We start from the raw sequence: 13,682 nt of genomic DNA on the forward strand, positions 1-13,682 counted from the left end.
TGTAATCACATAGATGCTCAACTAAAATCATGAAAGGCATCCACCAGAGGGCAGACAGCACAAGTAAAAACTATAGTCCTGCAGCCTATGGAACACAGACTGCAACAACAGAAACTTAGTAAAAATGAGATGGCAGAGGAATTTGTCCCAGATGAAGGAACAGGATGATGCCCCAGAAAAACAACTAAGTGGAAATGGCCAGTCTACCGGAGAAAGAATTCAGAATAATGATAGTAAAGATCATCCAAGATTTCAGGAAAACAATGGATGCAAAGATTGAGAAGATGCAAGAAATGTTTAACAAAGACCTTAAAAACTGAAGAACAAACAGAGATGAACAATACAATAACTGAAATGAAAAATACACTACAAGGAATCAATAGCAGAGAAAGTGAGGCAGAAAAACTGGATATGTGAGTTGGAAAACAGAACAGCAGAAATCACTCCTCAGAAAAGAATAAAGAAAAAAAGAAAAAATGAAAAGAAGTGAAGACAGTCAAAGGGACCTCTGGGATAACATTAAATGCACCAATGTTCACATTACAGGAGTCCCAGAAGGAGAAGAGAAAGGTGCTGAGAAGATATTTGAAGAGATAATAGCTGAAAAGACAAAGGAAAAATACTTAAAGCAACAAGGGAATAACAACAAATAATATACAAGAGAATTACCATTATCAGCTAAAACTCTGCAGGCCAGAGTTTAATATATATTAAACTCAATATATATATATTTAAGTGATGAAAGTGGCACAATATATTTAAAGTGATGACAGGGAAGAAATTACAACCAAGAATGCTCTACCCAGTGAGGCTCTCACAGACTTGATGGAGAAATCAAAAGCTTTACCGAGAAGCAAAAGCTAAGAGAATTTACCACCACCAGACCAGCTTTGCAACCAATGATAAAGGAACTTCTCTGGGGGGGCGGAGACCAGAAACTTAAAACAACCTTGTACATTATACAGACTGCTATACCAAAACCTTATGGTGAACAGCAAAGCCAAAAACTACAACAGATACACACACAAAAAAGAAAGAGCAACCCAACCGTAATACTAAAGATGGTGCTCAAACAAGAGACAGGAACAAAAGAGGAAGGGAAGAAAAAAGACCTCCAAAAACAAACCCAAGACACTCAACAAAATGGCAATAGGAATATATATACCAATAACTATATCAAATGTAAATGGATTAAATGCTTCAACCCAAAGACACAGGCTGCCTAAACAGATACAAAAGTAAGACCCCTATAAAAGTTGTCTGTAAGAAACCCACTTCAGGGACTTCCTTGCTGGCACATTAGATAAGAATTCGCCTGCCAATGCAGGGGACACAGGTTCAATCCCTCATCCAGGAATATCCCACATGCCAAGGAGCAGCTGAGCCCGTGTGCCACAACTACTGAAGCCTGCGCTCTGCAATGAGAGTAGCCTCCACTCTACAACTAGACAAAGTCTGTGTGTAGCAACAAAGACCCAGGACAGCCAAAAATAAATAATTTTGTTTTTTTTTTAAAAGAGACCTCACTTCAGACGTAGGGATATGTACACACTGAAAGTGAGGGGAAGGAAAACGTATTCCAGGCCAATGGAAATCTAAAGAAGGGTGGAATTGCAATGCTCTTATCAGACAAAAAAGATTTTGAAACAAGGACTACTAAAACAAAGGTCACTACATAATCATCAAGGTACCAATGCAAGAATTAGGATATAACAATTATAAATATATATGCATCCAATACAGGAGCGCCTCAAAATATATGGCAAATACTAACAGCCATAAGGGGAGAAATCAATAGTAACACAACAATAGTGGGAGACTGTGTAATACCCCACTTTCATCAATGCACAGACCATCCACAGAGAAATCAATAAGGAAACACAACCCTTAAATGACACATGGAATCAGATGGATTTAATTGATAATTACACAGCATTCCATCCAAAAGAAGCAGAATAAACATTCCTCTCATATCCACACAGAATAGCCTCAGTAATGATCACATGCTGTGCCACAAAGGGAGCCGTGGATAAATTTAAGATGACTGAAGTTATATCAAGCATCTTTTCCAACTACAACTGAGATTAAAAATAAACTACAAGAAAATAAAAAAACTATAAAACAACACAAACAGGTGGAGGCTAAACAATTTGCTAATAAACAGCCAATGGATCATTGAAGAAATCGAAGAGGAACTCAACAGCTTCCCTGGTGGTCCAGTTGTTGCAAATCCTTCTGCCAATGCAAGGGACGTGGGTTTGATCCCTGGCCCAGGAAGATGCCACATGCTGCAGAGCAACTAAGCCTGTGCACCACAATTAGTGAGTCTGCACTCCAGAGCCTGCACACAGGAACCACTCAGCCCACAAGCTGCAACTACCACTCTGCGGCGAGAACCACCACACTGCAACCAAGAGCGGCCCTCGCTCGCGGCAACTAGACAAGCAGCCACCACACCGCAACGAAGAGCGGCCCTCGCTTGCGGCAACTAGTGAAAGCCTGCGCTCAGCGACAAAGGCCCAGTCCACCAAAACAAGTAACTTTTTTAAAAAGAGGAACTCAAAAAATACCTAGAGACAAGTGAAAATGAAAGCGCTGCAACCCAAAATCTGTGCAATGCAGCAAAAGGAGTTTTAACAGGGAACTTTATAGCAATACAATCTTATCTTAAAAAAACAAAAAATCTGAAATAACCTAACCTCACACCTGAAACAAATAGAGAAAGAAGAAACAAAACATAAAATTAGTAGGAGGAAAGAAATCAGAGATCAGAGCAGAAATAAATGAAATGGAGACAAAGGAAACAGCAGCAAAGATACATGAAGCTAAAAGCTAGTTCTCTGAAAAGATAAACAAAACCGATTAACCTTTACTAGACTCATCAGTTAAAAAACAGAGAGGACTCAAATCAATAAAATTAGAGATAAAAAAGGGTAAGTTACAAATGACACCACAGATATACAAAGGATCACAAGAGACTTTTACCAGCAACTGTATACAATTAAAATGGACAACCTGGAAGAAATGGACAAATTCTTAGAAAGGTACAATCTCCCAAGAGCAAACCAGGAAGAAATAGAAAATATAAACAGAGAAATCACAAGTATTGGAATTGAAACAGTGGTTTTAAAAAACTCCCAACAAACAAAAGTTCAGGATGAAAAGTCTTCACAGGCAAATTCTATCAAACATTTAGAGAAGAGTTAACATCTATCCTTCTGAAAGTGTTCCAAAAAATTGCAGAGGAAGGAAAATCCCCAAACTCATTCTATGAGGTCACCATCACTCTGATACCAAAACCAGACAAAGATACCAAAAAAAAGGAGAGAGAAAATTATAGGTCAATATAACTATTGAACACAGACGCTAAAATCCTCACCAGAATACCAGAAATCCAAATCTAGTAACAGATTAAAAGGATCATGCATCATGATCAAGTGGGATTCATCCCAGAGATACAATGATTTTTTTTCAATATCACAACTTAATCAGTATGATACACAACAAAAATAAATTGAAGAATAAAAGCTATATGATCATCTCAATACATGCAAAAAAACCTTTTTACAAAATTCAGTACCCATTTATGAAAAAATACTCTCCAGACTAGAAAGTAGGCATTGAGGAAACCTATCTCAACATAACAAAGGCCATACATGACAAACCTACAGCTAATATCATACTCAATGGTGTAAATATGACAGCATCTCCTCTAAGACAAAGATGTTCACTCTCACTGCTTTTATTCAACATAGGTTTGGAAATCCTAGCTATAGTAATCAGAGAATTAAAAAAAAAAAAAAGGAATCAAAACTGGAGGAAAAAGTTAAAATGTCATTTCTTGCAAGATGACATGACACTATACATAGAAAATCCTAAAGACGTTACCAGAAAACTACTAGAGCTCATCAGTGAATTTGGTATAGTTATAGGTTACAAACTTAATACACAGAAATCTGTTGTGTTTCTATATACTAATAATGGAAGACCAGAAACAGCAATTAATGAAACAATCCCAATTACCATCACATCACAAAGAACTAAATACCTAGGAATAAACCAACATAAGGAGACAAAAGACATGTACTCTGAAAATAACACACTGATCAAAGAAACTGAAGATGACACAAACAGATGGAAAGATATATGATGTTTTTCGAGTGGAAGAATCAGCTTCCACTGAGTCAGCTCTTCGCATCACGTGGCCGAAGTACTGGAGTTTCAGCTTCAGCATCAGTCCTTCCAATGAATATTCAGGACTCATTTCCTTTAGGATGGACTGGTTTGATCTCCTTGAAGTCTAAGGGACTCTCAAGAGTTGACTCCAATACCACAGTTCAAAAGCATAAATTCTTTAGTGCTCAGCTTTATGGCCCAACTCTCACATCCATACACGACTACTGGAAAAACCATAGCTTTGACTAGATGGACCTTTGTCAGCAAAGTAATGTCTCTGCTTTTTAATACGCTGTCGAAGTTTGTCACAGCTTTTCTTCCAAAGGGCAAGTGTCTTTTAATTTTATAACAGACTTCAAAACAAGTAAAGTTATAATAGACAGCAAAGGGCATAACATAATGGTAAAGGGGTAGTAGTTTCTTTACACAACTAACAAGATTATCAAACTACATGAGACAAAAAATGCAAAAGAGAATTGCAAAAAGAAACACTATTATAGTTGGAGACTTCAACACCCTTCCATCAGAAGGGAGTGGATATGGCAACCCACTCCAGGATCCTTGCCTGGAAAATCTCATGGACAGAGGAGCCTGGTGGGCCGCAGTCCATGGCATCACAAAGAGTTGGGCACGACTGAGTGACTAACATACACACAATGGCTGATTCATGTTTAGGTCTGACAAAAAACAACAAAATTCTGTAAAGCAATCATCCTTCAGTAAAAAAAATAAAAAAGAAAAAAATAAAAGAAATGAACAAATTCATTAGGCAGCAAATCAGTAAGATTTATACTTGATTTGTAAATCAAGTATAAATTAGTCAAGATTTATACTTGACTTCAGCGAAATAATCAATAAACTGGAATATACTGGACGTCTATAAACTACTTCAGCCAAAAACAGCAGACTACATATCCTTCTCAAGCTCACATGAAACATTAACCATAAGAGGCCATGTACTGGGTCATAAAACACACCTTAACAAAATTTTTAGAAAGTAGTACAATGGCTGCTCTTAGATCAGAAAGGAATTAAACTAGAAATGACACTAAGTCAGCTGGAAAACTCCCAAATATGTGGAGTTTAAACAACATACTTCTAAATAAAATATAAATCAAAGAAAAAATATAATAACAAAGGAAAATAAAAATACAACTTGTGAAAATTTGTGGAATGCAGTGAAAGCAGTACATAGAAGGAAATTTATAGCACTGAGTGCATATATTAGAAAATAAAAAAGACCTAAAATACATAATCTAAATTTCTACCTCAGGAAATTACAAAAAGAAAAGCAAATTAACTCTGAAGTAAGATAAAAAAATAAACTAATAAGCCTCTAGCCAGGCAAACTAACAGAGAATGAGCACAAAGTAATACTACAAATAATGTAAGGGTGGATATCACTACAGATCCCATGGACATTAAAAGGAAAATAAAGGAATACTATGAACAAGTCAAATGCCCACAAATTTGATAACCTAGATGAAATGGACCAATACCTTGAAAGATTCAATGTGCCAAGACTCAAATGAGAAGAAAAAGACATTCTGAATAGGCACCAATTTGAGAAACCAAATCAGTAATTTAACAACCTTTAAAAAAGAAAGCACTAGGTCCAGGTGGGTTCACTGGTAAATACTACCAAACATTTAAGGAAGAAATTATACCAACTTCCTATTCATATACTTCAGAGAATAAAAGCAGAAGAAATATCTCTTCCTAATTAATTTTATGAAGATCAGCACTACCCTAATAAAACAACCAAAGACACTTCAATGGAAAAAAACTACACACCAATATATCTTCTCATGAATATAGTTGCAAAAATCATCAATAAACCATCACAATATTATAAAGCAATTATCCTCCAATTAAAGTAATTAATTTTTAAAAAGGATTAACAAATAGAATCCAACAAAGTATAATTATAAGCAGTGACCAAGTGGGATTTATGCCAAATAATGCCAAATAATGTAATCCATCACACCACAAACCTAAAAAAGAAAAATCACATGATTATATCAATAGATGCAAAAAGTATATTTGAAAAAATTCAACACCCATTCATGATAAAACTATCAGTAGGGCCTTCTCTGGTGCTCTACTGGCTAAGACCCTGAGTTTCCGATGAAGGGGTACAGGTTCAATCTCTGGTCAGGAAACTAGATAACGCTGCAAAAAAGAGTTTGCATGCCACAAAGAACTGATAATACCTCGCACTGCAACTAAGACCCAGCAGTCAAATGAATATTAAAAAAAAACAAACTATCAGTAAAATAAAAATAGAGGAAACCTTCCTTAACATATTTAATGGTGAGAAACTATCCTTTTATTAGAAACTAGCTCAGGATGCCCAATTTCTGCTGTTGTTCAGTGGCTAAGTCATGTCCGACTCCCTGCAACTCCACGGACTACAGCACATCAGGTTCTCTGTCTTCCACTATCGCCCAGCATGCATGTGCTCAGTCTCCCAGAGTTTGCTCAAATTCATGTCCACTGAGTCAGTGATGCCATCCAACCATCTCACCCTCTGTCTCCCCCTTCGGCTCTTGCCTCAACCTTTTCCAGCATCAGGATCTTTTCCAATGAGTTAGCTCTTTGCATTAGGTGGCCAAAGTACTGGAGTTTCAGCTTTAGCATCAGTCCTTCCAATGAATATTCAGGGTTGATTTCCTTTAGGATTGACTGGTTGGATTTCCTTGTAGTCCAAGGGACTCTCAAGAGTCAACTCCAATACCACAGTTCAAAAGCATCAATTCCTCACTGCTCAGCCATCTTTATGGTTCAACTCTCACATCTGTACATGACTACTGGAAAAACCATAGCTTTAACTATCTTTGTTGGCAAAGTATATCTCTGCTTTTTAACACACTGTCTACGTTTGTCATAGCTTTCCTTTCAAGGAGCAAGTATCTTTTCATTTCATGGCTGCAGTCACCATTCTCAGCGATTTTAGAGCCTGGGAAAATAAAATCTGTCACTGCTTCCACTCTCTCCACTTCTATTTGTCATGCAGTGATTGAACTGACTGCCATGATCTTAAGTTTTTTTAATGTTGAGATTCAAGCCAGTTTTTTCACTCTCCTCTTTCACCCTCATCAAGAGGTTGTTTGGTTCCTCTTCACTTTCTGCCATTAGAGTGGTATCATCTGCATATCTGAGGTTGTTGACATTTCTCCCGGCATTTAAGACAAAGTAAAGGAACTAAAAAGTATACAGTTGGAGATGGAAGAAATAAAACTGTGTGTTTTCAGAAAACATGATCACCTATGTAGAAAATCTGAGAGAACCAACAAAAAACCCTTGGAACTAATAAGCAATTACAGTAAGTTGTCAAATACAAGATTAATATACAAGTCAATTGTTTTCCTATGTATCAGCTATGAATAAGTGAAATTAGCAATTAAAAACACTATCATTTACATTAGCACCCTATAAAAATGAAATATTTCATATAAACTTAACAAAATATATATAAGATCTATATAGGAAAATTATAAATTCTTGATGATTGAAATCAAAGAAGAATTAAATAAACAGAAAGATATTCCATGTTTACAGACAGGAAGACTCAACATTTTCAAAACCCTCAGTTTCTCCCAAATTGATGTATAGAGTCAGTGCAACTTCAATTATAATGCCAGTAAGTTATTTTGTGAATACTGGAAAATTGATTCTAAGGTTTACATGGCGAGGCAAAAGACCCAGAAAAGCCAACATGATAAGCAAGGAGAACAAAGTTGGAGGACTGACACTATCTGACTTTAAGACTTACTATAAAGCTACAGTAATCAAGACAGTTTTAATGGTGAAATAAACAAACCTATCACTATAAGAAAACAAAACCCAGAAACAGACCCAGGTAAACAGTCAACTGATCTCTGATAAAGCAACAAAGATAATACAATGGAGCAAAAATAGTGCTTTCAACAAATGGTGTGAGACTGTCTGAACATCAACATGGAAAAAACGAATCTAGAAACAGACTTTAAACCCTTCACAGAAATTAAATCAAAATAGATATTAGATCTAAATGTAAAATGCAAAACTGCTAGAAAACAATGCAGGAGAAATTCTAGGTGACCTTGGATATGGTGATAACTTTTAACATATAACATCAGAGGTATGATCCTTAAGAGAAATAATTGATAAGCTGGACTCACTAAAATAAAAAACTTCTCTTCTATGAAAAACAATGGCAAGAGAATTAGACTGGGAGAAGAGTACTGGCAAAAGACATATCTGATTTTTTTTTTTAAAGGTGTTATCCAAAATATACAAAGAACTCTTAAAAATCATCAATAAAAAAATAACAAATGACCCTATATATAAAAATGGGCCAAAGACATTAACAGATACCTCACCAAAAAAGATATACAGATGGAAAATAAGTATATGAAAAGATGCCCCACATTACATTATCAAGGAAGTGCAAACTAAAATAACAGTAAGACACCACTATACACCTATTAGAATGGCCACAATGAGAAAACCTTCACAACAAATGCTGGTGAGGATATGGAGCCACAGAAGCTCAAATTTACTGTTGGTAGGAACAGGAGATGATACACTCACTTAAAAAGATGGTTTAGCAGTTTCTTACAAAACTAAGCATACTCTTACTATACTATCTGGCATTTGTATTTTTCCTTGATATTTATCCAACAGAGCTGAAAACTTATGTCCACAGAAAAACTTGCATCTGGACATTTATAGCAGACTTATCAATAACTGTGAAAACGTAGATGGAACCAAGATATCTTTCAGTAGATGCAGAGATAAATTCTATTAAGTAGACAAATAGATAAACTGTGGTACACGCAGACAGTGGAATATTATTCATTGCTAAAAAGAAATGAGCTGTCGAGCCATGACAAAACATGGAAGAATCTTAAATGTATATTACTAATTAAGAGAGCCAAAGTCTTTCTTTGAAACGTCTACAAAATACATGATTCCAACCATAAGACAATGTGGAAAACAGTAAAGTATGGAGACAGTAAAAAGATCAGTGGTTGCAGTGGGGGTGGCAGGCTTGCACAGATGGAGTACAGAGTAACTTTAGAGTGGTGAAAATAGTCTCTATATTATAATGATGGGTACATGTCACTATACACATCCATACATACAGAATATACAACACTAGTTATGAACCCTAATGTAAACTTTGAACTTAGGGTGCTTAAGATGCACCAAAGAAATACACCACTCTGTTGGAGGATGTTGATAATGGTGGAAGAAATGCATGTGATGGGGTAGGAGACAAATGGGAAATCTCTGTACCTTCCTTGCAGTTTTGTTGTGAACTTACAGCTTTAAAAAATAAGTCTTTAAAAATAAAAGTTGTAGAATGTTAAACACTTAAATTTGAACAAAAAATTTAAACACTTACATTTGAACAAAAATAATCAAAGATATACCCTGCTCATGGATTGGAAGATTAATATTGTTAAACTGACCATATTCCCCAAAGCAATCTACAGATTCAATGCAATCTCCACCAAAATACCAGTGGCATTTTTCACTAAACTAGAAAAAAATAAATTTAAAATCTATTTGGAAACACAAGTTCAAACAGCCTAAACAGTCTTGAGAAAGAAGAACAAAGCTGGAAGTACTGGTAGTCTTGATTTCAAACTATACCATAAAGCTACAGATATCAAAATAGTATGGCACTGGCACAAAAATAGATCTATAGAACAATGAAACAGAAAAAGAGACCCAGAAATAAACCCACACTTTGTTTTTTTTTAAACCCACACTTATATTGTCAATTAATATATGACCAATGAGGCAAAAATAAACAATAGGAAAAAGATATTTTTTTCAATAAATGGTGTTGGGGAAACTGAACAGCTAAAGGCAAAAGAATCAAACTGGAGCACCTTCTTACATCAAATATGAAAATAAACTCAAAATGAATTAAAGACTTAAATGGAAGACCTGAAACCATAAAACTTTTAAAAGAAAACATTGGCAGTACACTGAGATCACTCTTAGCAGCATATATTATTTTATCTCCTTAGACAAGGGAAACAAAAGCAAAGATAAGCAAATGGACTGCATCAAACTAAAAAGCTACCACACAGCAAAGGGAATTACCAACAAAACAAAAAGGCAGCCTACTGACTAGAAGATATCTGCAAACAATGAATGTATCTAACAAGGGATTAATACAACTCTGGGAGTTTGTGATGGACAGGGAGGTCTGGCGTGCTGCGATTCATGGAATTCATACAACTCAAATAAAAAATTCAGACAACCCAGTGTAAAAATGGGCAAAGGATATGAATGACATTTTCATAAAAAAAAAACAGACACATAGATGGCTAACAGACACACAAAACAATGCTCAACATCAGGCAAGTGCAAATTTTTAAAAGTCACTAAAATATCAATTTGTTAGAATGGTTATGAAGAAGACAACATATAAGATGTGTTGCTGAGGATATGAAGAAAAAGGAACACTTGTGCACTGTTGTTGAGAATGTAAATTGTAAATTTCACAGTGGTGCAGCCACTGTGAAAAACAGTATGAAGGTTCCCCACAAAATTAAACATATAACTATCACATGATCCATCAATTAACTGTATTTTTCCAAAGAAAATGAAACACTAATTCAAAAAGATATATGCACCCCATATCCATTCCATCATTATTTCTAATAGTCAAGATATGAAGTAATCTAAGTATGTACATACGTATACACCACATGGTTCAGTTCAGTTCAGTTCAGTCGCTCAGTCATGTCCGATTCTTTGCGACCCCGTGAATCGCAGCACGCCAGGCCTCCCTGTCCATCACAAACTCCCAGAGTTTACTCAAACTCATGTCCATCGAGTCGGTGATGCCATCCAGCCATCTGTTGTCCCCTTCTCCTCCTGCCCCCAATCCCTCCCAGCATCAGGGTCTTTTCCAATGAGTCAACTCTTTGCATCAGGTGGCCAAAGTATTGGAGTTTCAGCTTCAGCATCAGTCCTTCCAATGAACACCCAGGACTGATCTCCTTCAGGATGGACTGGTGGGATCTCCTTGCAGTCCAAGCGACTCTTAAGAGTCCTCTCCAACACCACAGTTCAAAAGCATCAATTTTTCGGCATTCAGCTTTCTTCACAGTCCAACTCTCACATCCATACATGACCACTGGAAAAACCATAGCCTTGACTAGACAGACCTTTGTTGGCAAAGTAATATCTCTGCTTTTTAATATGCTATCTAGGTTGGTCATAACTTTCCTTCCAAGGAGTAAGCGTCTTTTAATTTCATGGCTGCAGTCACCATCTGCAGTGATTTTGGAGCCCAAAAAAATAGTCTGACACTGTTTCCACAGTCTCCCCATGGTTAATAGACCATAAAAAAGAATGAAATCTTGCCATTTGAAACAACATGGATGGACTTAAGAGGGTACTACAGTAAGTAAAATAAGTCAAAGACAGACTAATACTGTATGATTTCACTTACATGGGGAATCTAAAAAACAAATGGATAAACGTAACAAAACAGAAATAGTCTCATGGACAGAACAAACACGTGGTTGCCATAGGGCAGGTGGACAGGAGGGAAGAACAAAATAGGTAAGGAAAGCTAAGATGTACAAAATAAATGAGTAATGGGGATGAAATGTACAACAATACATAAATGAGTCATGGGGATGAAATGTACAACATAGAGGAAATATATCAACATGTAAAATGAAAATCCAATCTAATTTATACTTTAAAAACTGATAACCTTTTCAAAACTGATGAACTATATAAAACTAAAATCCAATCTAATTCATAGTTTCAAAAACTGATAACTTTTCCAAAACTGATGAGCTGTGTAAAACTAAAATCCAATCCAATTCATAGTTTCAAAAACTGATAACCTTTCCAAAATGATGAACCAAATAATTATGCTGTATCACTGACAATTTTCTAAGACATTGTATGAATTAAGCCATTAAGTGTACATATCTGATAGCTATACCAATTTTTATAGAATTAATAATAGTAGTTATCAATTTAAAATAGACAACCAACAGGTCCTACTGTATAGCACAGGGAACTCTACTCAATGTTATGTGGCAGCCTGGAGGGGAGGGGAGTTTGGGGGAGAATGGATACATGTACACAACATTGTTAACTGGCTATATTTCAATATAAACTTAAAAGTTAAAATAGTAACAGTTGTCAATTATTGAGCACTACCTAGATATCACACACCCCAGCACTTTATAGGCATTATCTCATGTAAGCCATAGCAAAACCCTGTAAGAGAGATATGTCCCATTACTATTCATAATAGCAGACAAATGCCCCATGCACAGCAGAAATGGATAAACTATGATGTATTTATACATTGCAATACTTACAGCAATAAAAAGGAATGCATTAAGACAAATACCTAGAAGAACCTCAAAAGCCAAAGACTGTGTGTAAACTGCAATTCTCAGAAGAAAATATAACATCTTTAATCCATCTACTATACAGTTCAACACCATACCGAGCATCAGGAAAACCAATACATGTCAGGATAAGAAGTAAAAATGACATCAGTGGGAAAGAGGACACACAAGTGATCTTTGGTAATGTTCTACTTCTCAAGCTGGATGGCCAATAAACACAAATTATTTCTATTTTTCTTTTTTTTAATTCATGTTTCATACATACTCTTTGCCATGCATGAAACAGTTCACTATCGATGGAAAATTAGTACCATGAAAAAGAAAGTCACTGAGGGACTTTCCTGGTGACCCACTGGTTAAGAATCTACCTTCCAATGCAGGGGATTCAGGTTCAATCCCTGGTCAGAGAACTAAGATCCAACATGCCAGGGCAACTAAGCCCATGCAACGTTAACTACAGAAGCCCATGACACTAGAAACAGCCCACACCCCACAACGAGTGGGGTGCAGCCAAAAACAAAAGTCCCTTATACATAAGCTATGACAGCTGTGTGCTCTTAAGCAGAGACTATGTATCTGAAAATAGGTGAACTGAATCTGTATCTCAAGATACCACCCTCAAGAGAAAATGAAAGTGATAAAAAATAACTGATAAAACAAGCAAATCTATTCCTGTTTTTCTAAGACAAAGATTTTTAACAGATTAATTTGGAATTAATCAATACCTATAGAATCAAATTCTTAAAACTTAACTTTTGAAGACTTAAGATTCCCAACACTTTAGCCAAAGACTATCAGTGACAGCAGGAGTCATCAATGCCCAGGTAAGAGATTCAAATTACACACCCTTTCTGTCACATTTTGTCTCTTAATTTTTAGATTTCTTTCATACCTTGGACAAGTCAGTTGTTCTCCCTTGACCAAACAACTTTGCTTTGATCTCTTCTACTTTTCTCCTGTCATCTTCATTTAGTTCTGAAATGGAGTAGCCATATTCATGAGCCATATTAAACTTCAGATTCCAGGCTGGAGAGAAAAGATAAAAGCATTCGCGATAATACAGTGCAAAACTATCAGTGATTACAAGAGCAGAGAAGATCATCAATATAGTCAATTTAA

At 35.9% G+C, this 13,682-nt stretch overlaps 1 protein-coding gene across 10 annotated transcripts in view; it reads right to left on the minus strand.

The window, feature by feature from the left end:
- Positions 1–13,682, minus strand: part of ALMS1 (ALMS1 centrosome and basal body associated protein) — a 202,481-nt gene that overhangs the window by 110,769 nt on the left and 78,030 nt on the right. For all 10 annotated transcript variants that reach the window (XR_006269379.1, XM_043468172.1, XM_043468173.1 and 7 more), the window contains one exon: positions 13,456–13,589. Coding sequence is in view for 9 of the 10 variants with exons in the window: in XM_043468172.1 (XP_043324107.1) it covers positions 13,456–13,589 (134 nt within the window). In the remaining variant the exon portion in view is untranslated. The remainder of the gene's footprint in view (positions 1–13,455; positions 13,590–13,682) is intronic.

This window comes from Cervus canadensis, chromosome 5, assembly GCF_019320065.1.
Source record: "Cervus canadensis isolate Bull #8, Minnesota chromosome 5, ASM1932006v1, whole genome shotgun sequence".
Classification (NCBI taxonomy): domain Eukaryota; kingdom Metazoa; phylum Chordata; class Mammalia; order Artiodactyla; family Cervidae; genus Cervus; species Cervus canadensis.